The sequence below is a fragment of the Zea mays genome, chromosome 3 (assembly GCF_902167145.1).
Source record: "Zea mays cultivar B73 chromosome 3, Zm-B73-REFERENCE-NAM-5.0, whole genome shotgun sequence".
Lineage (NCBI taxonomy): Eukaryota > Viridiplantae > Streptophyta > Magnoliopsida > Poales > Poaceae > Zea > Zea mays.
In genome coordinates, this window is record NC_050098.1 from 1215663 (window position 1) to 1240931 (window position 25269).

General features: G+C 46.4%; 2 protein-coding genes and 1 non-coding gene across 4 annotated transcripts; all 3 read left to right on the forward strand.

Moving 5' to 3' along the window:
* Positions 1-379: 379 nt before the first annotated feature.
* On the forward strand, positions 380-3564 carry LOC109944911 (uncharacterized). Of its 2 annotated transcripts, XR_004857036.1 has the most exons (6): positions 384-650; positions 1453-1674; positions 1845-2128; positions 2688-2779; positions 2880-3051; positions 3134-3564. It is a non-coding gene; the product is annotated as an uncharacterized protein (transcript). The 2 variants fall into 2 exon arrangements; XR_002268288.3 differs by having other exon boundaries at positions 380-650; positions 2688-3051.
* Positions 3565-4384: 820 nt separating this feature from the next.
* LOC100285335 (uncharacterized) lies at positions 4385-5236 on the forward strand. The gene is given in 3 exon segments (NM_001158227.1): positions 4385-4759; positions 4829-4874; positions 4964-5236. Coding segments are annotated over 3 exon segments (510 nt in total). The 5' UTR covers positions 4385-4412; the 3' UTR covers positions 5081-5236.
* A 9283-nt stretch (positions 5237-14519) lies between these two features.
* On the forward strand, positions 14520-16524 carry LOC100280952 (uncharacterized). Its single transcript, NM_001367152.1, has 2 exons — positions 14520-15439; positions 16113-16524. Exons 1-2 carry the CDS (start codon positions 14552-14554, stop codon positions 16392-16394), a joined length of 1170 nt encoding a protein of 389 aa, NP_001354081.1. The 5' UTR covers positions 14520-14551; the 3' UTR covers positions 16395-16524.
* Positions 16525-25269: the final 8745 nt, after the last annotated feature.

Consider the following 25269-nt stretch of genomic DNA (forward strand, 5'->3'; position numbering starts at 1 on the left):
TAAGCGGTGGTTAATGCCACAGATATTCCTCTTTATATCCCTATTGCACATATATACAATACGTTTTATTAATATAGCGGTGGTTAATGCCATCTCCTGCGTCCGACGCCCATCGCCGAGGCTGAGAGGCAAAATCCGTCGTCTTCAGTGCCCCAAGCGCGGCGCCCCAAACTCCCAGGCTATGCTTTTGTTTATGTTTTATTGTCATTTCATGATTCATGACATGGCAGGCTCCAGGCTATGCATTAGACATTTAATCAGTATATTCAGCTCAAACGAAACAGGATCTAAATTAGAGGGTTAAGTCTCACATCATACCACCCGTTCCTATTTTTTTTCCTAAAGCAGGGGCAGGGCAAACCGTATTGTTGGCTCCGCCTAGGGTTTTAGCACCTGCCGCCACAACCTCCCTTCTACTGCCGCCGCAACCTCCCTTCTACTGCCGCTGCAACCTCCCCATCCTTCGAATCCCATCTGACCTAGCCCCGCAACCCGCCGGACGACGAGCAGCGAGGTCCGCGGCAGAGATGGACCGGTACCTGAGGGTGGAGCGGTCGTGGAACGAGTCAACCATTGAGGATAACGAGATCCGCATCACCGCGCAGGGCCTCATCTGCAACTATGTCTCCTACGGTAGCTCCCTCCTCCAGGTGCCTGTTCTGTTCGAGTCCCGTCCCTATAGTTTCTAAACTTTCAGAAGAAAACTGCATTTTGCATGAAAAGCTGGAGTTTTTTGTGGTATTAGGCATGCATAGCAAGGTTTCAGAAACAATTTGGTCCCCTCTAGCAGTTCTACCATTCAGGTCTTGCTTTTATAGAAAGATCCATGTTGCCTGCAATATACTTTCTGGAAAGTGTACCGACCAGAATTTTGATCTCATTAGTCTTGTGCTGTTGAGCTATCCATGTATACTACAGGGAAAAGAAATGCCTTACAGTTTGTTTTAAACAGTTACTTATTTGCACTAACATTTTGGTTGGATCATTGTTATTGGTTGCAAATATTTGGATTATGTCATTCTGAAATCTCAAATGCATTAAACCTCATTGGGCCCGACATTATTTTGGCTACCAGGAAAATGAGGGGTTATGGTTTCACTTTTTTTCCTCAGTTGAAATCCAATTTACTATGCTCAATTGCCCATCATGAAGAACATACAATTTATGAATCTTGAACTTCAGAATTTCTTCATTTACCGTCCTATGAAACATGAGGACAGGTTTCACAACACATTTTGACATTATATATTTATCAAGTCAGTTGTGGTGAACTGTGAAAAAATGTGCTTGTTATGCATATCAGCACCTCTTGTATTAGCATTCTTCCCCTAGCAGTAAGGTCAACGGCACTAAGATGGGAAATAATCGAAGCATCTTATGCCATGGCAGTTGCGCTCTTCTTTGGCCACTGACTCTTACTTTCTCTTTCTGGTCAAATATTCATTCTTTCAGACCTCTATGCTGGGTTGAACATATGTCGTTGGACAATGAAACTGGATTAGACAAACCTGGAATAAGGGCCAGGTCAGTCACAGGCCTTGTTGCAGCAGACTATTTCGTCCCTGGATATTTTTTTGGGCTATCTTAATTGCCAATTTAGCTCGTATTGGATATGAAGAAAAGACCATGTACATGGCTGCATATGATTGGAGGTTATCTTTCCAGAACACTGAGGTACTCTTCTTGGATGGCCTTATACAAGTAAATTTTAGTCAGAAGTCACCACAGATTAGCTATTTGGTTATGAACTTTTGATGCTTAGTGATAGTTCCCAGTTCCCACCGTGTAAATGGTTCTGGTATAAAATGTATTGCCATATTTGTAACACAGATTACTATATACAGGTTCGTGATCAAACTTTGAGCAGAATAAAGAGCAATATTGAACTCATGGTAGCAACAAATGGTGGAAATGGGGTGGTCGTGATCCCACACTCCATGGGGGTCCTCTATTTTCTGCATTTTATGAAATGGGTCGAAGCACCTCCTCCCATGGGGGGCGGTGGTGGTCCGAACTGGTGTGAGAACCATATTAAAGCTGTAATGAATATTGGAGGACCTTTCTTAGGAGTTCCCAAGGCTGTTGCTGGGCTTTTCACATCTGAAGCCAAAGATGTTGCCGTTGCTAGGTAATTTAAATAGAGTTTGCAAGTTTTAGTAGGTATTTTCATGCTATCAGGGTTGAAGTTTACTATGTGATGCCTGCTGAGATAATATTGTTTCACATTGATGTTCTTTATAAGATTGCGTCTGAAATGTTTCGTTCTTTATCTATACTAGTTAGCATATATCAGACTATAGTTTACATATTACTTTTGTTAATGTCATTTATCTATTTGCTTACTCAGTACCATTCTAAATTGTGCTTATCGTTCCTGGACAATATTTGTATCTTATTTACTATAGCTCTGCCATTCTGATTGTTGCTGTTACCTTACATAAAATTAGCATATAACCATGGTGATTGAGTTTATGCAAGATCAAATGTTTTGTTTGAATTGACTATAATTACTAAAATCTGCTCTGTGATGAAGTTTGTGGGGATCAAGTGGTACACAATCTAGCTTATAGGGGTCATTGCATAAAATCATTCTATGTTAGCTGATATTTTTTCTCTTTAATATTCTATGATTTTTTGAAATGCATGTCGTTTTCCATTTTTCCATGTATGCTACTGTTCTAGTTCAGGTATAAGGTAATTGATTCATTTATTTAAAGCAAAAGGGAATAGCAAAAGAATGGAATATTATTGGATGCTCGACAATCTTGGCGGAGCTTTTGTAAGTAAACAATATTTTCTAGTTTTGGTACCTACAATCTTCTGTACTTCCCCATTTGTCTGATGCTTCAGGTTGGTTTTTTTTTCTGTCGGCTCCCAAGCCATCTTCTGGACCTCACAAGTCCAGGGAGTGCCTGCCTCTGATCCTCATCATTAGGAACAAGCTCAAGTATGCACTGACGTACCGTGAGGTCATTTCTATCCTGATGCAACGCCATGTACTTGTTGATGGCAAGGTCAGGACTGACAAGACCTACCCTGCTGGGTTTATGGGTATGCCTATATCTCTATTAATGCATAAAGATACCTATACACATATTTTGGTTGCTGATTTGTGGTGTCATTTTTTTGGCAGATGTCATTTCTATCCCTAAGACAAACGAGAACTACAGGCTGCTTCCGTCTTCACCCAATCAGGGATGAGGATGCCAAGGTTAGGCCATTGTCTGATGTTTGACGTCGGCAACGTGGTCATGGTGACCGGCGGGAGGAACACCGGGCGTGTAGGAGTGATCAAGAACAGGGAGAAGCAGAAGGGCAGCTTCGAGACCATCCACGTGCTGGTTGGAGCTTTTTGCTATGTCTAGTTTTATCCTTTTTGTTGTACAGGAAAACATAGAATGAAATTCAAATTTGGTGGCCGCAAAAGTGTGGAGACTTGATTTCATATAAAGTTAGGCTTAACATTAGTGCAAACTGTTGTATTTTAGTCTAGATTTAGAGTACACTTATGTATGCGTTGTTTGACAATGCTTATTTATGATATATTGAATGATACTTATTTTATTATATTAATTATAATGTTGTTCAATATATGTGTATGTATATTTCTCTTTCAAATTATTATAACGTGATATCTGATATTGTCGTGTAAGTCATTTCGTTTAAATCTTAATAAGACGGCCACCAAAATGTCTAATATCAGTCTCCTAAATAAGACGGTTTCTAAAACGTCCATTATTAGCCACCTAAATAAGATGGTTTTCCTATTGTAATCGTCTATTATTGTAGGATATTCGAGACAGTTTGATAAATACTTTATGACTTATAATGTTTGTATTCTCTATGGTTCTTTAGAAGCAGTGTCTTAAACAAAAACCTAATTGAAGACGGTTTATCGGACAAAATGACTTAAACAAATACCTTTTTCAGACGGTTATAAATTAAAAATTGTCTTATATAATATCTTTTAAAACGGTTTATAACCATCTTAAAAGTGAGACATCTTTTACGACTCCATCAAATTTGGACACTTCATAAGCGTCTTAAGAACTGAAAATTAACCGTCTTATATAACATGTTTTGTAGTAGTGCCTGCTGCCATGCGACCGATCCGTCCGATCCTTTGCTTGACCTGCACGTCGATTCGATCCAACCCCAAGCAGAGAAGCAAAGCAAACACAGCTAGCTAGGATAGGATCGATCCGCTTTACAGCCAGATGGACCTAGGCAGCAAGCTAGCCATATCGATCGATGATATGATCCATGCCTTGCCCGTCGACGACAAATTAATATATACCATGCATATATATAATAGGAGTATGTAGAGAGCAAGCAATCGCGTATTCGATCGTATATAAAAACAAGTGGCAGGCAGGTACGTAGCAGCAAACAAGAGCTAAGCTACTAGAGACATGGCCGACAACCTGATCAAGCCCGTGGCTTTGCTGCTGCTGCTCCTGAACCTGTGCATGTACGTCATCCTGGCCATCATCGGCGGCTGGGCTCTGAACGTGGCCATCGACCGCGGCTTCATCATCGGCCCGGAGCTGCGGCTTCCCGCGCATTTCCACCCTATCTTCTTCCCCATCGGCAACTTCGCCACCGGCTTCTTCGTCCTCTTCTCCCTCATAGCGGGCGTCGTCGGGATCGCCTCCGCCATGGTGGGCTTCAACCACCTCCGCTTCTGGAACTACGAAAGCCAGCAGCCCGCGGCGGCGTTGGGGATTGTGGCGTGGGCGCTCACAGTCCTAGCCATGGGGTATATCTGCATGCATGTTTTTATTGTTTGATGATCGTCAATTACAATTAATTAATTAATTAATTGCAGCCTAGCTTGTCAGGAAATCTCTTTCGACCGAAGAAACGCCAAGCTGGTACGTGCGTGTGGTTCTAATATAGTTAAAATAAATGCATGCATGCCATGGGGTATATATATATTAATTAATTTGTGCATGCATGTCAGGGCACCATGGAGACCTTCACCATCATCCTAACAGTGACGCAGTTCTTCTACGTGCTCGCGATACGCGGGGGAAGGCACGGACCCGTCCACGTGGAGCGCCGCGGCAACTTTGCATGAAAGACCACCGACAAATATTCATTCATTTGTGCACGTACCGTCCATGGAGACCTTCACTATTAATTCGTTTGCTGGATTCGTTAATTATTTCATTATTGTTTGACAGTTTCATATGGATGGAATGGAATGGACTCCAAGATTATTGGTTTGATTCCAGTAAATTATGCTGCATTGTTGACAAATGAAAAAGGAGTCGTCGTTAATTAGGCCCATGTAGACTACGTGGGCTCAAAAAGCGTCGTTGTTTCGACCTAGGCCCATGCATCCTATAACGTTTGCTTGCAATAACGAGACATGACAGGATGAAACGATGCCTCAGATAAGATTATTTATTAGTTTATAGTCATAGGTTGGGACATGATCATTCTAGTGGTGTTCCCAACTGTTCCTCAAAATTAAAGGAATGAGAAGAGAGACTGTTATAAAAATTAACAGAACCTAAGATTAATTTGATAATGCAGCATAAAACCTAAAATCTAGATCTGGTAGCATTAATATCAATAACGCTAGTACAAAACATATCTAGAACATCTCATAAAATTTAATGTACAAAAGGTAAACGAATAGAAGATCTATCCAAAAGATTTGCAACACGATGAATAGAAAATGCAGGTCTATTTATAGTGCTTTCAACAAGTGACGATGAGAAACACGAGCGGATGTGTGTGGCGCACTTCCCAGAAACCTGATTCGCTGACGCCTATGCAGGTCATCAGATTGCTGGTGGTGTAGGTTTGGAGACACCGCTCTCCCTAGAGGTTCTGAACTGCAGACACGGAGATGGCAGGGCAGAGAAGCGGCGACGTAGAGAGTTGAGAAGAAGAGGGCGAGTCAATCATTTTTTTCTATGCGCCCTCCCACTGCAACTTGACGTGTTCAATCTGCTAAATTCAAGGAACGCCCTAGAACCTCTCTACGTGCAGCCGCTCAGAGATCTTGCATATTACATGCGCGCTCATTACTCCCGATTGACGTGGTAGTCTATATGTGGTATTCGATAACCAAAGAAACAAAAGGCAAAAAAATAAACTGCGGTTTACAACACGTCACGGCGTGATCGTGCATCGTCGCAAGTCACACGTTAATTTCGCGAAAAAAGCGAAACGCGAGCGAGAGTAGCCTCTATAGCCTTTTGTTTGTCACATGTGAAGAGAAGTGTACACCCTCGCTTATAAATTAGTTATGTCCTATTTAGATAATCAATATATGGGACAAAGTCCCTTATACCATCCCTCACATTATCTTGGCTTACTTATTTAAATAGAATCATCCACAAGTGAGCTGTATAAAACCAAATTCCAACAGATACGCTAAAAAAAACGTGGATGTCTCATATGTTCTCAGCAGCTGTGCCTCAACCAAACACAAGTAACATAGTCTCCTCTATCGGTCCAGCCGACAATCCGATCCACGAGGCAGGCAACACGAATAAATTCCCACGTGCGAGGTTGCTCTATCGCGTCATGTCGTGGCAACCAAGCAAAAGAAACGGATCGATACGTACGCGATCGAATTGAATGCGATGCTTCCCGTCCCTCCTCCAGCAGGTCAAACGCACGGAGTTAGGACATGCATGCATGCAGAAGCAGGATGGGATGGGATGGGATGGATCTGCGCATGCACCTTGCACGACCAGGGTCGGAGTATGGGATCGAAGAATATATAGACAAATATGCATGCATGCATGTAGGTAAGGTTCTAGTACTGTAGGCTGGATCGTGATAGAGTGTTTTGCGGATACCATATCTACGGCTCCTCCACGTACTGCTAGAAAAGGGAGACTACAAACAGTGGTAGAAAAGAGCTCTAAACTAGCTGACCACAAACACTAGTAGAAAAGAGCTCTAAACTGGTGGTACGCACAAATTTTTACTGGCGGTTTCGCGCGCCAGTGAAAATAAACAGATGAAACCGATTTTTATAAAACACAACCACCAGTGGAGTTGGTATAAAAGAACCACCAGTGAAAATACTGGCAGTTCTTTAAGCCAATCGCAAATGGAAATAACTCATTTCCACTGGCGGTTGTGTTAAGTGAACGGCTCATGGAAATAAGTTTCCACCGGTTGTTCCTTAACACAACCGCCAATGAACTTTGTGTTATAAATACATATCATACATAATGTTGCAACTAAATAACCAATTTCCCGTTATGTTGTGCCACAAGCAAACAAAAGGATCGGTCCTATGTGGGTTCTATATGTACGAGTTTATGAGAATGAACGGACGATATATCACGAACCCTGACCAGGTATTATTAGTAATAGTCATGTATGCATTTATGTCATTAAAGATGCAAATGTGTTATCGAGTGTAAGTAGATAATGTTTATAAACTTTACAGGAATTTCAACGAGGAAAGCCGAAGAACTTGATCGAAGGTGTATTGTATGGCATAGTTGAGGATCTTCCCATTGAAGGGAAATATCACGATCCTACCGGTACATTAGCTATGCCAGAGTTTAGAATACTCAGAAATTAGTAGACTATCTCTTAGCCGAGATAGTTATTAGAGCTTAGGTGAAAACTTTGATATATAGAATGTGTAATGGTTGTAGACACAAAGACTTTGATGTATATAAATGTACGATAGAATTTAATTCCATGTTGCTTTCAATATGAATATCAATATATGTAAATATATGTAAAATCCCGAAGTGGCTTTCCATGGGATTCATGGGGGAGCAGGTGGCCGAGGCCAGGTTCGGGCGAGACGGAGCTTGCGCCCGAGGTCGAGTTCTGCTTCAGGCGGGGCGGAACTTGCGCCCGAGGTCTTGGCTGGCGTCCTATCGTGTTACACGTCCTGTGAGGGTCGGCCAGGCGGCGTGCACATGCGTAATGATGTTAGTGATTCCTTATTGTCAGGCGGTCCTGTTGAGAGATTCACCTGCAGTCCGATGTGGGGTAGATGCGCGCATTGAATGCGGTTGTCTCCAAATGGACCTCGGACGGGCCTTGTCTTTATTACCTGAGACGAGCTTGGGTGAGGTGGATACGGCTGTCCTAAGGGAGCCTCGACCGGGATGGAGATTCTGCAGAGCTTATGTCTTGTCTAAGACAGGGCTCGATCGAGGCAGAGCCTTTGTGAAGACCCCTGAGGGGGACCTCGGGCGAGGTAGAGCTTTTGGGAAGACCCTGAGGGAGACCTCGGACTAGGCGGGGTACCTGTTGAGCTCTAAAAAGAGCAGTGCGGACGGTCCGGCCCCGAGGCCGGACGGTCCGCGGTCCGGACTGTCCGCGGTGGTGACGCGGACGGTCCGCGCGCGCACAGAGTCAGTTAGGGTTCCTAGTTTCTCGCGGGATTTGTTACCTAAAACCGCGGGATTAACTCGGGAAACAGTTGAAAACGGATCCAAACCTCCCCCTTTATATAGATGCAGGGCTACGGCCGATTGAACCCCCAACAATCGAACCAATACAACTTCTATCTCGCATTTTATTTTAGCACAATTAGGAGTAGTTCTAGTCTAGTTCTAGTTTAGCCCTAGTTTAGTATTCCAATCCTCAAATTCTCTGCCTCTCCTCGACTCCACGTCGATTAGAGGAGTCTAGGTCGGCCGGCCCGAGCCTAGACAACTCCTAGGATCTCTCCTCCCCGACGGGGTCCCTCCCGGGAGCGAGATCCAGGCGCCGCCGGCGATCTTTCGCCGCCACTGCGCACGCGCGGACCGTCCGGCCCTAGAGCGCGGACCGTCCGGCCGTCAGGCAGGGAACCCGAGCTCCTGCACCAGGTCGCGGACCGTCCGCGTCTGACCAGAGAGCACCGCCGCCTCGCGCCAGGTCGCGGACCGTCCGGCCCCAGACCGCGGACCGTCCGCGCCTGATCAGAGAGCACCGCCGCTGGTTCTTTTGAGTGATTGGCGCCTCCGAAAAGGTGTCAACATACTTTTTGGCGACTCCGCTGGAGAATAGGTGTCTAGATCTGCTAAAAATCGGCCCATAAATGGCCGGTTCTAAGGATCACACCAAGATCTCCACTACCAACATCATCAAGCCGGCCATGGAGGCGCTCCCGGCTGATGACCAAAGGCCCTTTGAAGACCTCGTAATGCGCGATGAGAAGGAGGTGATGCGGCAATGGAACAAACAACGCGACAAGGAAGAGGGGGAACTGCTGCATAAACTCTCCGAACGGCGCAAGGAGGCGGCGGACAAGTACTTGTCACACTTCACGATGGATCGCCACCAGAAGATCGTCCGTCAAGGGGAGATCGATATGGAATCTCTCCTACCTCCACTGCAGGGTCCCGCTGTAAGTACTCCAGATCTATCTCTTACGACTTTCATGGATCAACGAGGAGATCAGTTAAAGCAATATGTAGATGAATCTATTAAAATGCATTTACGTGCATACGAGAAATCAGCTGCTCCTAATTTTCCATCGCGAGAGTCTAATACAGTGCCACCCACGTCAAACACATCGGCTATAAATGGGTCACCTTTGACCCAGCCATCATATGGTATGCCGATGCACGCTTTCGTGTCACCATCACAGCCGCAACCACTAGGCACGCGGCAGGTACTGGACGCGACCGGACCGTCCGAGCATCATCTCAGACAGTCTGGTTATACCGCGGACCGTCCGGCGTATTTCGCCGGACCGTCCGACCAGATGCAGGCCCGCACACAAAACACTCAGGTCGCACCGTACATGGCCGGATCATCAGGGTACAACCCTGAACACTTCGGCCCCATCACGGACCGTCCGGTGCATCACGCCGGACCGTCCGGATATGTTGCGGACCGTCCGCCATCTTACGCCGGACCGTCCGGATATGGCATGAACCGGCCGATGTATTACGCTGGACCATCCGACTCTACACGAGTCCATGCGCAGACTGCCCAAGTCACGCCATATACGGCCGATCCATTCGGGTACAGCCCTGGACCATTCGGCCCGATCGCGGACCGTCCAGTTCTTTACGACAGACGGTCTGGGTACGAGACTACCCACGTAGCACCATATACGGCTGGACAATCCGGATATACCTTCAGACCATTTGGCCAGGTCGCGGACCATTCGGCCTCTTACGCCGGACCGTCCGGATATGCATACGCAGAGCCGAGAGCTGCGCAATACGCACAGTTCCCACATTCATCGCAGCAACATTATGGTGCCCCACCAGCAACACATTATAATCATGCCATACCACCTCATGGACATAGGGTTGAATACTATTCGGCCACAAGAGAGCCTGAGGGGTATAGGGCAGGAGCTGGTGACATTAATAGGACACCTAACACACACCTCAAACATACCTGGGAGGAAAGCCGACAGAGTAATGTCAGGCAACCTGAAATCTCCACCCACAAACTCAATGGATGGTCGCCAGACATGGCAGAGAGGGTCAGAGACGAGGTAGCCGGGATGTTCAGGGACAAACTCGGTGTTAGTGTGTCAGGTACAGGGCAATCGTATCGGAAGCCTTATAGCCACCGATTCGACACTGTGCCATACCCACAGGGAACTAGAATACCAGACTTCTCTAAGTTTTCTGGTGAAAGTGGGAAAAGCACACACGAACATATAAGCCAATTCATAGCACACTTGGGAGAATTGGCTGATGGGGAAGCCTACCGCGTTCGTTTATTCTCGTTGTCCCTTACTGATACTGCATTTGCATGGTACGCAGCTTTGCCACCAAACTCTATTAACTCTTGGGAAGAATTAGAGCAGAAATTTCATGAACACTTCTTCTTAGGAGAACATGAGTTAGAATTGGCTGACTTAGCTTCAGTCCGACAGGGGCCTGAAGAATCGGTTAATGACTATATCCGGAGATTCCGGGACACTAGAAACCGATGCTTTCAGATTCATGTCACAGAAAAACAACTGACAGGGCTAGCTTTCAATGGGTTGCGACCATACTTAAAAGAAAAATTAGATGGCACCCAATTCTTTTCACTAGTGCACTTACACCAGCGGGCTATGACCTGTGAAAGCCGAAGTAAGGAAACATCAAAATCGGCTAGCCATAAGATGCATCTAGTGGGATACGATAATTCGGACGATGAATCCACGGATGTATACACCGCCGATCTGGTTTGGCCAGGACAGGCTAAACCTTCAGCGTGTTCTGCTTTACAGTCGATTCAAAAGAATCGACAAGAGGAAGTTAAGTTTACTTTTAATGTTGCCAAATGCGATAAAATATTTGACGAGTTACTGAAAAACGGCAACATTAAATTAACTCATACTATTCCTCCTCCTGATGAATTAAAGAGGCGTGCTTATTGTAAGTGGCATAATTCCTTTTCTCATGCTACCAATGATTGTAATGTTTTTCGTCGACAGATACAATCGACCATAAATGAGGGTCGATTGGCTTTTCAGGAGATGCAAGTAGACACACAACCCTTTCCTGTTAATACAATAGAACTCACATGCAAAAAGGTTTTGGTTCGGCCCGAAATGGCCGATAAAGACAAAGGCAAGGGCATCGTCATCAGCAATCCTCGCATGTCAGATATATCACAAAAGGAGATTGCTCGAAAGGCTTCGGACGAGAAGGCTAAAAGGTCCGAAGACGCCGGGGGGCAGGCACAGTTAATAAACCAAACACATCAGCCTAGCCCCAGCATCGTAGATGGTCCGGCACCTACGTGCGGACAATCCGGTGCTCAGACAAACGGTCCGGCTAACTCAGCCGGACAGTCCACCTATGACCAAAGGCGTCAACCTCTACACAAAGCAAGGAAAAAGACGCAAGGTCAAAGCACATATAATCGGCTGATCAAAGCCAATCCTACTTTTGATCAGTTGCTCTCCAAAAATACTAGCAAAAAGACTGTTCCACGTGATCGGTCAACAAAGAAACCCCGGTCACCTGCTAAAACAAAACGGTCAAACAAAACGACCCGAAAGGCGACACAACAAGCATCGCCTATTCATTCTATGAGACCAAGGTACTTTCCACCTATTTACTCATCGTCGGTATATTATCCTGTTCAAACATGGAATGGCACGATGATGAATCCATGGTACATGTATAGTCCCTTCGTCTATCCAGACTGGGGGGCACCTCCATTCTATTCCTTTTGATCCATTGATCAAATGGTCATGGCCGAGAAAGATACAATCCGAAACGGCCTTTATATTGGTGCTTTATTGAATAATCTCCATATCGAAAAGCCGGTGACCTACATCAGGTTTAGTTCATATGCTTTTGGTTCGTTAACCTTCACCAAAAGGCAGGGGGGCATATGTTGAGCTCTAAAAAGAGCAGTGCGGACGGTCCGGCCCCAAGGCCGGACGGTCCGCGGTCCGGACTGTCCGCGGTGGTGACGCAGACGGTCCGCGCGCGCGCAGAGTCAGTTAGGGTTCCTAGTTTCTCGCGGGATTTGTTACCTAAAACCGCGGGATTAACTCGGGAAACAGTTGAAAACGGATCCAGACCTCCCCCTTTATATAGATGAAGGGCTACGACCGATTGAACCCCCAACAATCGAACCAATACAACTTCTATCTCGCATTTATTTTCAGCACAATTAGGAGTAGTTCTAGTCTAGTTCTAGTTTAGCCCTAGTTTAGTATTCCAATCCCCAAATTCTCTGTCTCTCCTCGACTCCACGTCGATTAGAGGAGTCTAGGTCGGCCGGCCCGAGCCTAGACAACTCCTAGGATCTCTCCTCCCCGACGGGGTCCCTCCCGGGAGCGAGATCCAGGCGCCGCCGGCGATCTTTCGCCGCCCCTGCGCACGCGCGGACCGTCCGGCCCTAGAGCGCGGACCGTCCGGCCGTCAGGCAGGGAACCCGAGCTCCTGCACCAGGTCGCGGACCGTCCGGCCCTGTGCCGCAGACCGTCCGCGTCTGACCAGAGAGCACCGCCGCCTCACGCCAGGTCGCGGACCGTCCGGCCCCAGACCGCGGACCGTCCGCGCTTGATCAGAGAGCACCGCCGCTGGTTCTTTTGAGTGATTGGCGCCTCCAAAAAGGTGTCAACAGTACCCCTAATTATCGTATCTGACACTAGTCCTTTTATTTCTATAGTATTTAGTGGTCAGCCATGACGTTCAAATATGTTAATAAAGATGTTGATAGTGTAGAATCCATACAACAAATTAACCAAGCCATATTCCTAATTATTCTCATTCATTCAAAACAAAGATGTTAATAAATCATTAAACAAGAAGCACAATAGCAAGTCTGCTATGACACTTTTGGCCATGGTTGTCTGTCCTCTAGCTTTTAAATCAAAACCATTCAGATACATTTGCACAAAAATTACCAATTTGGCAAATTGACAAAGCAGTACACTTAACTCTTTTAGCCGAAAATTAGCATAGAAGTAATCATACCTTTTTGTACATGGTGGTGAGGAAGGAAGGTAGATCCAGTCGCGGGCGCGAGGTTGGTTTCTATTAACGAGATGTGGTCGCAACCAACCTTGATTCCACTGATCCAGTCGAGGATGGAAGGGGGCACAACAAGTGGGTAAAAATGGAAGGGGCAAGCTGCTCAAGGGCGAAGATGGAAGGGGGCACTGGCCGTACCTGGATGGATGAGGCTGGCCAGTGCTGGGCGACATCCGCGAGAGACGGGCAGGGGCATGTCGGGCGTGGCGGTGGTACGGCGGGTACCGCGACATCCGTTGGGAGCGCATGCAACGTGGGCGCGGAGCAAGGGTAGGGCTGTGGACGCTGACTTTACACTCTTAATAAGAGTAGTATAGATATAGATTCCGTAGCACCACACGGATATCTAACTAGTTTAATAGAAACCTTTAGTTTCTATAGAGAATAGTCTTTTAGTCATACTTTTTTTTTTTTTGTAATGCGGAAGAGTCAGCCATATGTATTTAGCTAAAAAATGTAGAATAGGTTAAAAATAACACAGAACGAGAACATGACCATATATCGTACTAATTAAGGGCTGGCTCTCCTTACCATTCCTTTGTGATCACTATCCACCAAATCAACTCTAAGAAAGAAAGGCGATAGAGCTAGCATTTGGTTTACAAGACCTAATATCTACCTAACACGATATCAATTCCAAATCCATAGAGACGTGATATATTACGAGGTGCGTCTGCGGTGGTGGCTTTATTTTGCCCTAGCTCGCTCGTACGTGCTGCCTCCACTACTATAGTATTTATTATTGATCTGTGCATCGATCGATGTGATACACAGCCGTCGCCCGTCGGGATCGAGTGACATTGTGACGAGGAATATAGCTGTGCTGCTGCTGGCTGCTGCTATCGGCAAGATCGAAACTGGCAGCGCGCCGCCTGCCCCAGTTGCTGCCTCGCCCACATGTACCCACAGGGCGCCACTGGAACGAACGAACGACGACGACGGACGGATGTACATGCATGCATGGTGGAGTGAGTACGGTGGACCGGACCGGACCTGACCTCCTGCTAGCTAGCTGCCGGTGCTTCGTCGGCCGCCTATAAATACAATACCAATGCAACCCCCAGCTGTTGTAGATAGATACAGAGACAGACAGATAGAGCGACGACGAGGTCGGTCAAATGGCATTGGAAACCGCACCTTCTCCCTCCCTTAAACCCCACGTCGATGGCGGCAGCAAATGTCCCCCGCACGGGCACGGCGGTGGCAACCGGCGGTGGGACATGCTGACGCGTTTCCACGCCGGCTACTTCCGCATCAGCCTGGCGCTCAGCGGGCAGGCGCTGCTGTGGCGCACGCTCATCAGCAGCGACTCCTCCTCTACTACGGCGGCCACGGAGCCTCCCCTGCCCCTGCCCCTGCCCCTGCTGCTGCGCTCCCTGCCCTCCGTGGCCTTCCTTCTCCTCTGGTCGCTGGCGCTGCTCGCCCTCCTGGCGCTCGCCGCGCTCTACGCCGCGCGCTGCCTGCTCCGCTTCCCCGCCGTGCGCGCAGAGTTCCGGCACCACGTCGCCATGAACTACCTGTTCGCGCCGTGGATCTCGTGCCTGCTGCTCCTGCAGTCCGCGCCCTTCCTCTTCCTGCGGCCCAGCGCGCCGCCCTACCACATGCTGTGGTGGGCCTTCTCGCTGCCCATCCTGGCGCTGGACGTGAAGATCTACGGGCAGTGGTTCACGCGCGGCAGGAAGTTCCTGTCCATGGTGGCCAACCCGGCCAGCCACATCACCGTCATCGGCAACCTCGTCACGGCCAGGGCGGCGGCCAGGATGGGCTGGCACGAGGCCGCCGTGGCCATCTTCGCCGTCGGCGCCGCGCACTACCTGGTGCTCTTCGTCACGCTCTACCAGAGGTTTCTCGGCTCCGACTCGCTGCCGGCCATGCTGCGCCCGGTCTTCTTCCTCTTCTTCGCCGCGCCAAGCATGGCGTCCCTCGCCTGGGACGCCATATCCGCCTCCTTCGACACCTGCTGCAAGATGCTCTTCTTCCTGTCCCTCTTCCTCTTCGCGTCCCTCGTAAGTTTTTCTTTTTGCTTGCTTGCACATGGAATTCCTACATCCATGAATCGTGATATCCGTCCAATCTAGTACGCAATTCTAGCTAGTAACCAGGATCAAATATACTTCCTTTTTCTTCATAAAAAAATATATAGATTCCCATTATATTACAAGTGGTAGCTAGTGCGCATGCACTAACTGGTATAGAATAGTAGATAGATACAATATTATTCTCGTTGGTGGGCGGAGATGAAATATACTATCGATCACGTTGTATTTGAGAACGTAGAGAATATGTTAGTACACAACGACTATAGCTAGGCAGCATGCAGGTGGCCATTGTCTTTATATACAACTCTATTAAAAACCTAACGTGGGCAGCTGATGCTGCCACCGTGACGAATGCTTCCAACCCTTATAATACAGAAATTTAGAGCTAACCACCAGATAACACATACTTTAATGTTTAAAAATAAATAATAATTATATTTGTAGCCTAAACGTCGTCGCTCCCGGTATTAAAAACCTAAGTTCGCACTATGCGCCCAGCCTAGCTGACTTTACCCTGCACTAATACTCTGGATCGTCCCTGACTGTTTCTTCCGCCCACACGCTCGGCTCCGCCCCCTTGCTTTAATTATTTCCATGGTGGTGTGGTACGATGAATGATCATCTGCATGCATGAAAGCAGGTTTCCCGGCCGACGCTGTTCAAGCGTTCCATGCGTCGCTTCAGCGTTGCTTGGTGGGCCTACTCCTTCCCGCTGACGCTGCTAGCGCTGGCGTCGGCGGAGTACGCGCGGGAGGTGCGGCAGGCGGCGGCCAACGCGCTCATGCTGGCGCTCGCCGTTCTGTCCGTGGCCGTCACCCTCGCGCTCATGCTCTTCACCGCCCTGCGCACCGCCGACCTGTTGCCGCGCGACGACCCTTTCGACTGCCCGCCCCAGCGTCCTCCTCGTACCAGCTATGCCTAGCACTAGCAGGCATCTATGAGCATGTTTTTTTCTTCTAAGAATCCGACTGTAAAAAGAATAGCTGTGTGATTAACTACTCTCTCTATTCTAAGTCATAAATTTGAGAATTTTTCTCTACCTCCAAAATCAATAATCCTCGACACAACTATATATATATATATATCCATTGAGCTTGGACCCTAAACCTTTCAAAAATAGTCATGGCGAGTGTATTTTATAATTTTAGTTATGTATATTTATTAGAATTATTGCTTCAATTATTTATCAGGTACGGTGCTCAGAAAACAAAATAGTTTGACAGGCTATTGCTATCTTATGTTACGTACCTAAAAAGCATTCAAATAAAGCCCTGGTTTATTTTTTTGGCACGAAATTAATTAAACACGTACGACCACCTAAAAGTCGCTGTCTCAGGTTTGTTTCCAGCTGCTAGCGTACCAGATCAAGATGCACTTAGCAACAACACAATCTAGTGCGAACGCCACCAAGTATGTGAGCCACGTACGCAGCCTCCGATCCGATCTCTCTTCTTGTTGCCTTTGCTTTTGCTATGTGCCGAGGCACGTCAGATCAGCTGATAAGGTCTGCTGGTGCCGTCCGTCGTCTCTCCCGGCCCCTCACTCACATCATGCCTCGTCTACCTCCAATTCACTCTTCTTAAATATATCCTCACGTCCAGAGAGAGACATTTTTTTAACGTCCGTTGTAATCCTGTAAAATGAGAGGAGCAGGAGTATTTGGTTTAAACACCTCTTTGGCATGGCTCGGCCTCCTCTGAAAATGACTCCGTCTCTAGCCTTTCTTCAAGAGCAACTTCTCTATAAACGCTGGTGTTTTTTTTAACAAATCGTTTAGCAAAACGACTCTACTTGACACGAGAGAAGGGGTACGATAGGGAGTGAGGAGCCATGTTTTGGCTCCGGAATGTCTTCGGCTCCTCAGTGCTTTTTTATTGGCTATTTTTTTAGACCGTTTGGGAGGGCTCCGAGCAGGAAGCATAGCCGGTTTGGGAGCCCTCCCATACATGCCCTAAGCATGTATCAGACATAACACTTCTGACAGAGGACAATGCCCAATCTTCCGTAAGGTATAATAACTTGATTGGGTGGAGATCTCGACGTTGATGATCCAAGGCTCCGAGCAAACGACTCCTCGCAATCACTACACCACCTCTGTTGGTTACCACCCTGACACACGAGTGACCTCTCCATGAAGGCTTATCCTTGCAAACGCAATCAAAAACACAAGCAAGAACAGGAAGAACACAAACAAACTGTGTTGCTTACGAGATGGGGGTCTCACAAACCGATAACGCCGATACTGTTCGATGACAGAATAATCTAAGCAAAACTCACCCTAATGTGGCGGCGGCTGCTGAATAAATAGAGTATTAGGTCGTGTGTGACCCCTAGTCTCACCCCTAATGGGCTCCGATGCGATACACATGCCAATGGCCCAACAGACGGGGTCGCAGCAATAAAACATAATTGTTTCGACGATTCCGTTGAGTCCAAATGAATTTTAAGGTGGGACCAATTGAGTTGGTTAGATAATCTCTTTATGTTTCCAACCATATCAAGTCCACCACAATCGGAGTAAGGATGTGTCCTGGGCGTCCATTTTAGTACAGACTGGTCATGGAACCCGAGATGGAATTGCAGCGGAGTCGGACTTGATGTGCTTCCTTTTGTGGATGCCCTTGCTGCTCCTCCTCAACCCCTTGGCCTTTCCCAAGTCCTTGTTGGTCCTCTACAAGGTTCCTAATCATCAAAACATCCATGGCCCCAAGCGTAAGCTCTGAAACACCTTATTGGTCCTCTCCAAGGTTCCTAATCATCAAAACATCCATGGCCCCAAGCGTAAGCTTTGAAACAAATTGACTAGGGTAGAATGTACTTGGATATTTAGCTGTCGTGCACGCGGTTGTGTTATCGGTCCATACACTATATGTATAGAAGTGATGTCCTCATCATCCTCCCCCTCTTAAATTGGAGTCGTCCTCGACTCGATCACATCTTCCTCACCCATGTATGGCTTCAAATCTGAAATGTTAAAGGTGGGAACTAACCCCAAAATCTAGAGGCAACTCAATTATGTATGCATTATCATTAATTTTTGTAAGAACTTTATAAGGACTAGTAGCACTTGGCATGAGTTTAGACTTTCTCAAATCAGGAAACCTATCATTTCCCAAATGAACCCACACCAAGTCACTTTGTTCTAATTTTATTTCCTTCCTACCTTTACCAGCAACAATACGATATTTTTCATTCATCTTTTCAATTTGCAGCTTAGTTGTTTCACACAACTTAAGAATGAATTCAGAACGTTGTGTAGCATCCAAGTTTACTATTTTAGAAGTTGGTAAAGGTAGCAACTCAATTGGAGCACCCGGATTAAAACCATATACTACCATAAATGGACTAAGCTTGGTTGTGGAATGAATGGATCTGTTATAAGCAAACTCAATATGTGGCAAACATTCCTCCCACAACCTCAAATTATCTTTCAAAACAACCAGCAACATAATAGATAAAGTGCGATTAACAACCTCTGTTAATTTGCCCATCAGTTTGAGGATGACTAGTAGTAGAAAATAACAACTTTGTTCCCAATTTAAACCACAAGGTTCTCCAAAAATGGCTTAAAAACTCAGCATCACTATCAAAAATAATAGTATTTGGCACACCATGCAACCGCACAATCTCAGTGAAGAACAAATCAGCAACATGCGAAGCATTATCAGTTTTGTGACAGGGTATAAAATGTGTCATCTTGGAGAAACAATTGACAACCACAGAAACGCTATCAACCCCCCTCTTTGTTCTAGGCAAGCCCAAAACAAAGTCCATAGAAATAGAAATATCCTCTAAAAGTGCACTAGGAAGAGGAAGAGGCATATAAAGACCACGTGGGTTAAGTTGGGACTTACCTTTGTTGCAGGTGGTGCAACGCGAGACGTAGCGCTCAACATCACGGTGCATCCGAGGCCAAGGTTCCTAATCATTAAAACATCCATGTCCCCAAGTATAAGCTCTGAAACACCTTGTTGGTCCTCTCTAAGGTTCCTAATCATCAAAACATCCATGGCCCTAAGCGTAAGCTTTGAAACACAATTGGCTAGGGTAGAATGTACCTAGATATTTAGCTGTAACACCCTAAATTTGGGGTATAAAATTTCTTTCCTAATATCCACCAAATTCAGGTGTTACCCTCTCCTTTTCTTGCTTTTCTTCTCTTTTTCCTAAATAATGAAGAGTTATTTCATATTATATATAAGTGTTGAGCGTTAGCGAGATAAAAACCCCCACAAAAGTTTCGAAATGTTGCATCGCATGCTGGGGCATTATTTTTGTTTGTTGTTGAGTTGAAAAGAGTTTTTACTATTTAATTTAGTCTTTTTTTGCGAAGCCCAATTTAATTAATGATAGAAATATACCTAAAAATTATTTATTGAATATTTTATTTGGAAATATTATTGTTTTTACATTATTATAATTTGAAAATATTAAAAACATATATTTATTCATATATTTCGAATAACTTATGTGAATCAAAAAAGGAAAGGAAAAGGAATTTCGAAATAAATAAATAAAAGAAAAAGGAAATCAAAACAAACCCCACGCTCGGTCACGAGCGGTCCACTGCCGTAGTGGCGGCTCACTTGCCAGCCTACCTGCCTGGCCCATCGCGCCCCCTTCGCCTCGCCGCCCGCCTCCTCGCGCGGCCCACACCCCGTTCGACGAGCTCTCCCATGGCCCCATGACCCAGCACTCCAAGCCCCCTCACGCGGCCCACACGCGCGCATGTTATTCCCCCGTGTGGCCCAAGCGCCGCAACACGCCCCACTTAGCCTAGCGTGTCCAGCCGTCAACGCTGCCTCAGGCCTGCTTGTCAGCCGCACCCACGCCCACTGCTTATCTTCCCGAACTGCTCCCTCCGCAGTCAGGGCGCACGTCCACAGATCCACGCCTAAAGTTCCAAAGCCAGAACCACCCGCTCCCCCATCTTTCTCCTACGCAGTTCATCGCCCCCAGACTCCTCTCCTCCTCGCACACTGCCCCTCGCCATGGCTACTCCACGTCTAGAAACTGCACGCTGCTTCGACGAGCTGTCGAGTCTCATCGGCATCCGTGGTCGGTACACCCTGCGATGCCAAGGTAGTCTGTGCCCTGTAATTTCCCTCGTTCCTCCTTCTCGCGCCATGCCGCAACCCCGCTCATCGCCGCCATCTGCTGCGCTTGCCTTGCCTTGCCCTGCCAAGCGCCGCTAGAGAGGCATCGCGCCGCTTCAGGCCTGCCCCTGCGTGCCGGCGTCGTCGTTTCTCGCTCCCGGTGTTCCTCTACTGGTGCTCCTTCTCTTCGTTATGGTCAAGTACATCCGTGCCACAGCCTATAGAAGTTCAAACGGGCGGCACGGCCCGGTCCGACCCGGGCCCGATTAAGCCCGATTATATATCCGTGCTGGGCTGGGCCGCCCAACGGGCTCCATCCTTTGCACGAGAACGACACGGGTGAAAGGGAAATGTGCCCTTGGGCCATTTCTAAGTATTTTGGTGATTGAGTGCCAACACAAGTGGACTTATGTTAATCTATGCAAAGTTATGGACAAAGTGCAAATCAAGTAAAAAGTATGTTCCTAAGACTTTGTACATTGTTTTGGAGACTAATGATTTGTGTCTAAGTGCTGGAAACAGGAGAAATCAAGTTGGAAAAGAGATGGCTTGTTCAGCCAAAGACAGCTTGGTCTGGGTGCACCGGACAGTGTCCGGTGCGCCAGGCTGACTCTGACGAACTGGCTGCTCTCGGGACTTCGACGGCGGCGTACGGCTATAAATCACCGGACTGTCCGGTGGTGCACCGGACTGTCCGGTGGTGCACCGACTGTCCGGTGAGCCAACAGTCGGCCGGGCCAACGGTCGGCCGCGGAATCCGGTCACGACGCATGGCAGAGCAAACGGTCAGAAGGGGCACCGGACTGTCCGGTGTGTACCGAACAGTGTCCGGTGCGCCAACGGCTCGGAATCTGCAACGGTCGGCTTCGCCAAATAAGGAAAGAGATCCGCACCGGACTGTCCGGTACGCCAGGCGATAGAAGGCAAGAATTTCCTTCTTGAAATGCTCTCAACGGCTCCTAGCTGCCTTGGGGCTATAAAAGGGGCCCCTAGGCGCATGGAGGAGCACACCAAACATTCTCTAAGCATTCCTAACCACCAAGACGTCAATTCCGCGCATTCGATTCTTTGTGATAGCAACTAGAGCTCCATTTGAGTAGAGAACTCTTTGAGTTGTGTTGAGAGCTCGTGTTGTGACTTGTGTGCGTATTGTCGCTCTGATTTCGTGTCTTGTGTGCGTTGCTCATCCCTCCCTTACTCCGTGCTTCTTTGTGATCATCAAAGTGTAAGGGCGAGAGGCTCCAAGTTGTGGAGATTCCTCGCGAGCGGGATATAGTAAAAAAAGCAAAACACCGTGGTATTCAAGTGGGTCTTTGTGTAAGTGCAATCAACCTTAATTGAGGGTTTTGGTGATTAATGACAAAACAAACTAAGATTCTAACAAGTTTGCTCCTAGTATGTACACAGTATTTCTACAGACAGGAGAAGCACAGATCTTACGAGCATAAAAGTATAAAGCACAGCGGATTTAAAATTCCACATCAAATGGCGTGCTCCAAGTGCTAAGAAATAACGGTGGTTCTAAATTTATAATTCTTGAGTCATAGGAATCGCCGTACAATTAAGAGGGATCCGCGACGGTTAAGTAAGTTGTGAAACGAGCCAAGTTCAAAATCTTTTGAAAACTCCTTGGAGATCATTTTCCCAGATCATGAATGCCCTTGAGAAAAACAAATTTTACTTCCCACAAAGTCTCCCCTTTTGTTCTCTTCAAAATACTCAAAATTTGGTTTCAGCCCTCAAAACCGGTTCAACCGGTCCTGAAACCGGTTCAACCGGTTTCGGTACTGTTCACCTGCCACCTCTGCTCTGACCTGTCTGTTAGTCAGAGCTGTCAGAAAAAGTCGCAGCAGATATTTTTCAGAAACCGGTTGAGCCGAATTTTGTCCCTACTCAGCCGGTTTTGAAACCGGTCGAGTGTCCGGCTGAGTAGCTCAGTGGACTAGGATCCCCCTAGTAGAAAACGGTTCAACCGGTCTGAAAACCGGTTCAACCGGTTTTTGCTCCTTTTCTCCCAACGGCTGCCAGCTTTTGGGGGATCCTTTATATACCCCCTCACACTCTCTCTCTCATTTACTCCTACCTCTCCCACGAATTCTTGGCTGACCAACCTTCAAACAAGAGCATTCATTTCACCTTTCACACCCGCAATCGCATCTCCTTCAATCATTTGAAGGACCCTTGGTGTGAGGTGAACTCGATCGAACTCGCTGTCAATTTCATCTCGATTCTCCCATTCTCTTGTTCTTGAGCTCGTTGCAAACTTAACCGTGTGCGGATTTGTTACTCTTGGAACCTCGTGTTCCTTGACGGTTAGAGGTTGCTTGGGAGTCTCCAAATTTGTGGACGACCCCAAGAAGTTTGTATCACCCGCTCCTTGAGCTGATTTGAGAAGAGATTGCCTTGACCTTTGTGGTCGGCTTGTGGAGGATTAGGGTTGGAAAAGACCCGGCCCTTTGTGGGTTCCTCAACGAGGAGTAGGACACCTTTGTGGTGGTTGCCGAACCTCGGGTTATATCGCGTGTTCTTGTGTGTTCTTGTCAAGCGCTTTATATTCAGTGGTTGGTTTATATTATTCATTTGAGTAGATTTTGTGTAGGGCAAATCTATAGCTATATTCTTCACTACTTCGCATTTGTTCAATAGATTATCAAATTTAAGTTGAGCAGGTTCAAACTTGTTCAGCCGTGATTAAAATCGACTGAACCGGTTTGCACCAGTGCAACTTTAATTTAACCTATTTCAAAGTTTTTAGTGAAAATTTTCAGGTGTAGCCTATTCACCCCCCTCTAGGCTACTTTCAATTGGTATCAGAGCTACGTGCCTTGTTTTACGCTTAACCGCGTGAGGAAACGATCATGTCTACACAACGGGACCATGTGGATCCTCTCCTCGAGGAAATCCCCGTCACATCTTCCGGTGAGGAAGTGGACCCCAAGGTCCTCGACCTCGCCATGAAGATTGTCGAGAGAATGTTCCTCAAAATGAAAGAGGAAGATGCTAAGAAAAAGGCCGAAGAAGAAGAATCAAGAAGAAAGGCTGAAGAAGATAAAGGTAAGGGAACATTTGATTATAATGACGATCTTGTGGATCTTTTGGTGTCTAAGGTATTGAGCAAGGTAAGTCTCAACACCGAAGGATCATCTACCAAAAGCAAAGGTAATGACTTTAGCAAAGTTCAATTTGATTACTCTAGAAATTATATTCCCAACTTCTCTTCCGCCCCACTTGGAAAGTTACCAACTCTTAGTGAGTTGAACTATGATGAGTGGGCCGACAAGATGAAGTCGCATTTAATCGGTGTGCATCCTAGTCTTTGGGAGATTGTTAATGTAGGTATGTATAAGCCCGCCCAAGGAGAAGTGATGACTCCGGAAATGATGCAAGAGGTTCATCGAAATGCTCAAGCAGTGAGCATAATTAAAGGAAGTCTTTGTCCGGAAGAATACCGGAAAGTTCAAGGAAGAGAAGATGCCCGTGACATTTGGAATATTCTTAAAATGTCACATGAAGGAGATCCCAAAGCTAAAAGACATAGAGTTGAAGCTTTGGAAAGTGAGCTTGCAAGATATGATTGGACAAAGGGTGAGTCGCTCCAATCACTCTTTGATCGGTTGACGGTGTTGGTCAACAAAATAAGAGTTCTTGGGAGTGAAGATTGGAGTGACTCCAAGGTCACAAGATTGTTCATGAGAGCTTATAAAGAGAAGGATAAGAGTCTTGCAAGGATGATAAGGGATTGTGATGACTATGAGGATATGACGCCTCATCAATTATTTGCAAAAATTCAACAACACGAGTCCGAAGAAGCCCCCATCAAGACAAGAGACTCTCATGCCTTGATCACAAATGAACAAGACAACCTCAAGAAGAACAAAGACCACAAAGCAAAGAAAGTGGTCGAGACCTCAAGTGATGAAGATAGCTCAAGTGATGAAGACACAACTATGTTCATCAAAACATTCAAGAAATTTGTAAGGAAGAATGACAAGTTCCAAAGGAAAGGAAAGAAGAGGGCATGCTATGAATGTGGCCAAACCGGTCATTTCATAGCGGATTGTCTTAACAAGAAGGAACAAGAAGCCAAGAAGGAATACAAGAAGGACAAGTTTAAAAAGGGAGGCAAGACCAAGGGATACTTCAAGAAGAAGAAGTATGGTCAAGCTCATATTGGTGAAGAATGGAACTCCGATGAAGAGAGTTCTAGCTCCGAGGAAGAGGAAGTGGTGGCAAATGTGGCCATCCAATCTACATCAAGCGCGCAACTCTTCACCAACCTACAAGACGACTCCTACACTCCAACTTGCCTCATGGCAAAGGGAGATAAGGTAACCTTATTTAGTAATGATTTTTCAAATGATGATGATGATGATCAAATTGCCATGAAAAATAAAATGATTAAAGAATTTGGCTTGAATGGATACAATGTTATCACCAAATTAATGGAAAAGCTAGATAAAAGAAAAACAACTCTTGATGCTCAAGAAGACTTGCTTATCCTTGAAAAGGAAAGAAACCTAGAGCTTCAAGAGTTGATTCACAAAAAGGATGAAATGCTAGATGTCTTAACTAAGGAAACCTCTTTAGTCAAGATAACTATAGAAAATAAAGATAAAGAAGTAATTAACATGAAAACTTCTATAGCTAATCTTGCAAATGAAAAGAATGCACTTGAATCAAGCATGTTAAGCTTGAATGTTC

Bases quoted from the DNA above. Each gene is read 5' to 3' on its own strand.
- LOC100280952 (NM_001367152.1), top strand. From the start codon at position 14,552: ATGGCATTGGAAACCGCACCTTCTCCCTCCCTTAAACCCCACGTCGAT. The intron at 15,440-16,112 runs GTAAGTTTTTCT...GCATGAAAGCAG, and splicing joins TCTTCCTCTTCGCGTCCCTC to GTTTCCCGGCCGACGCTGTT.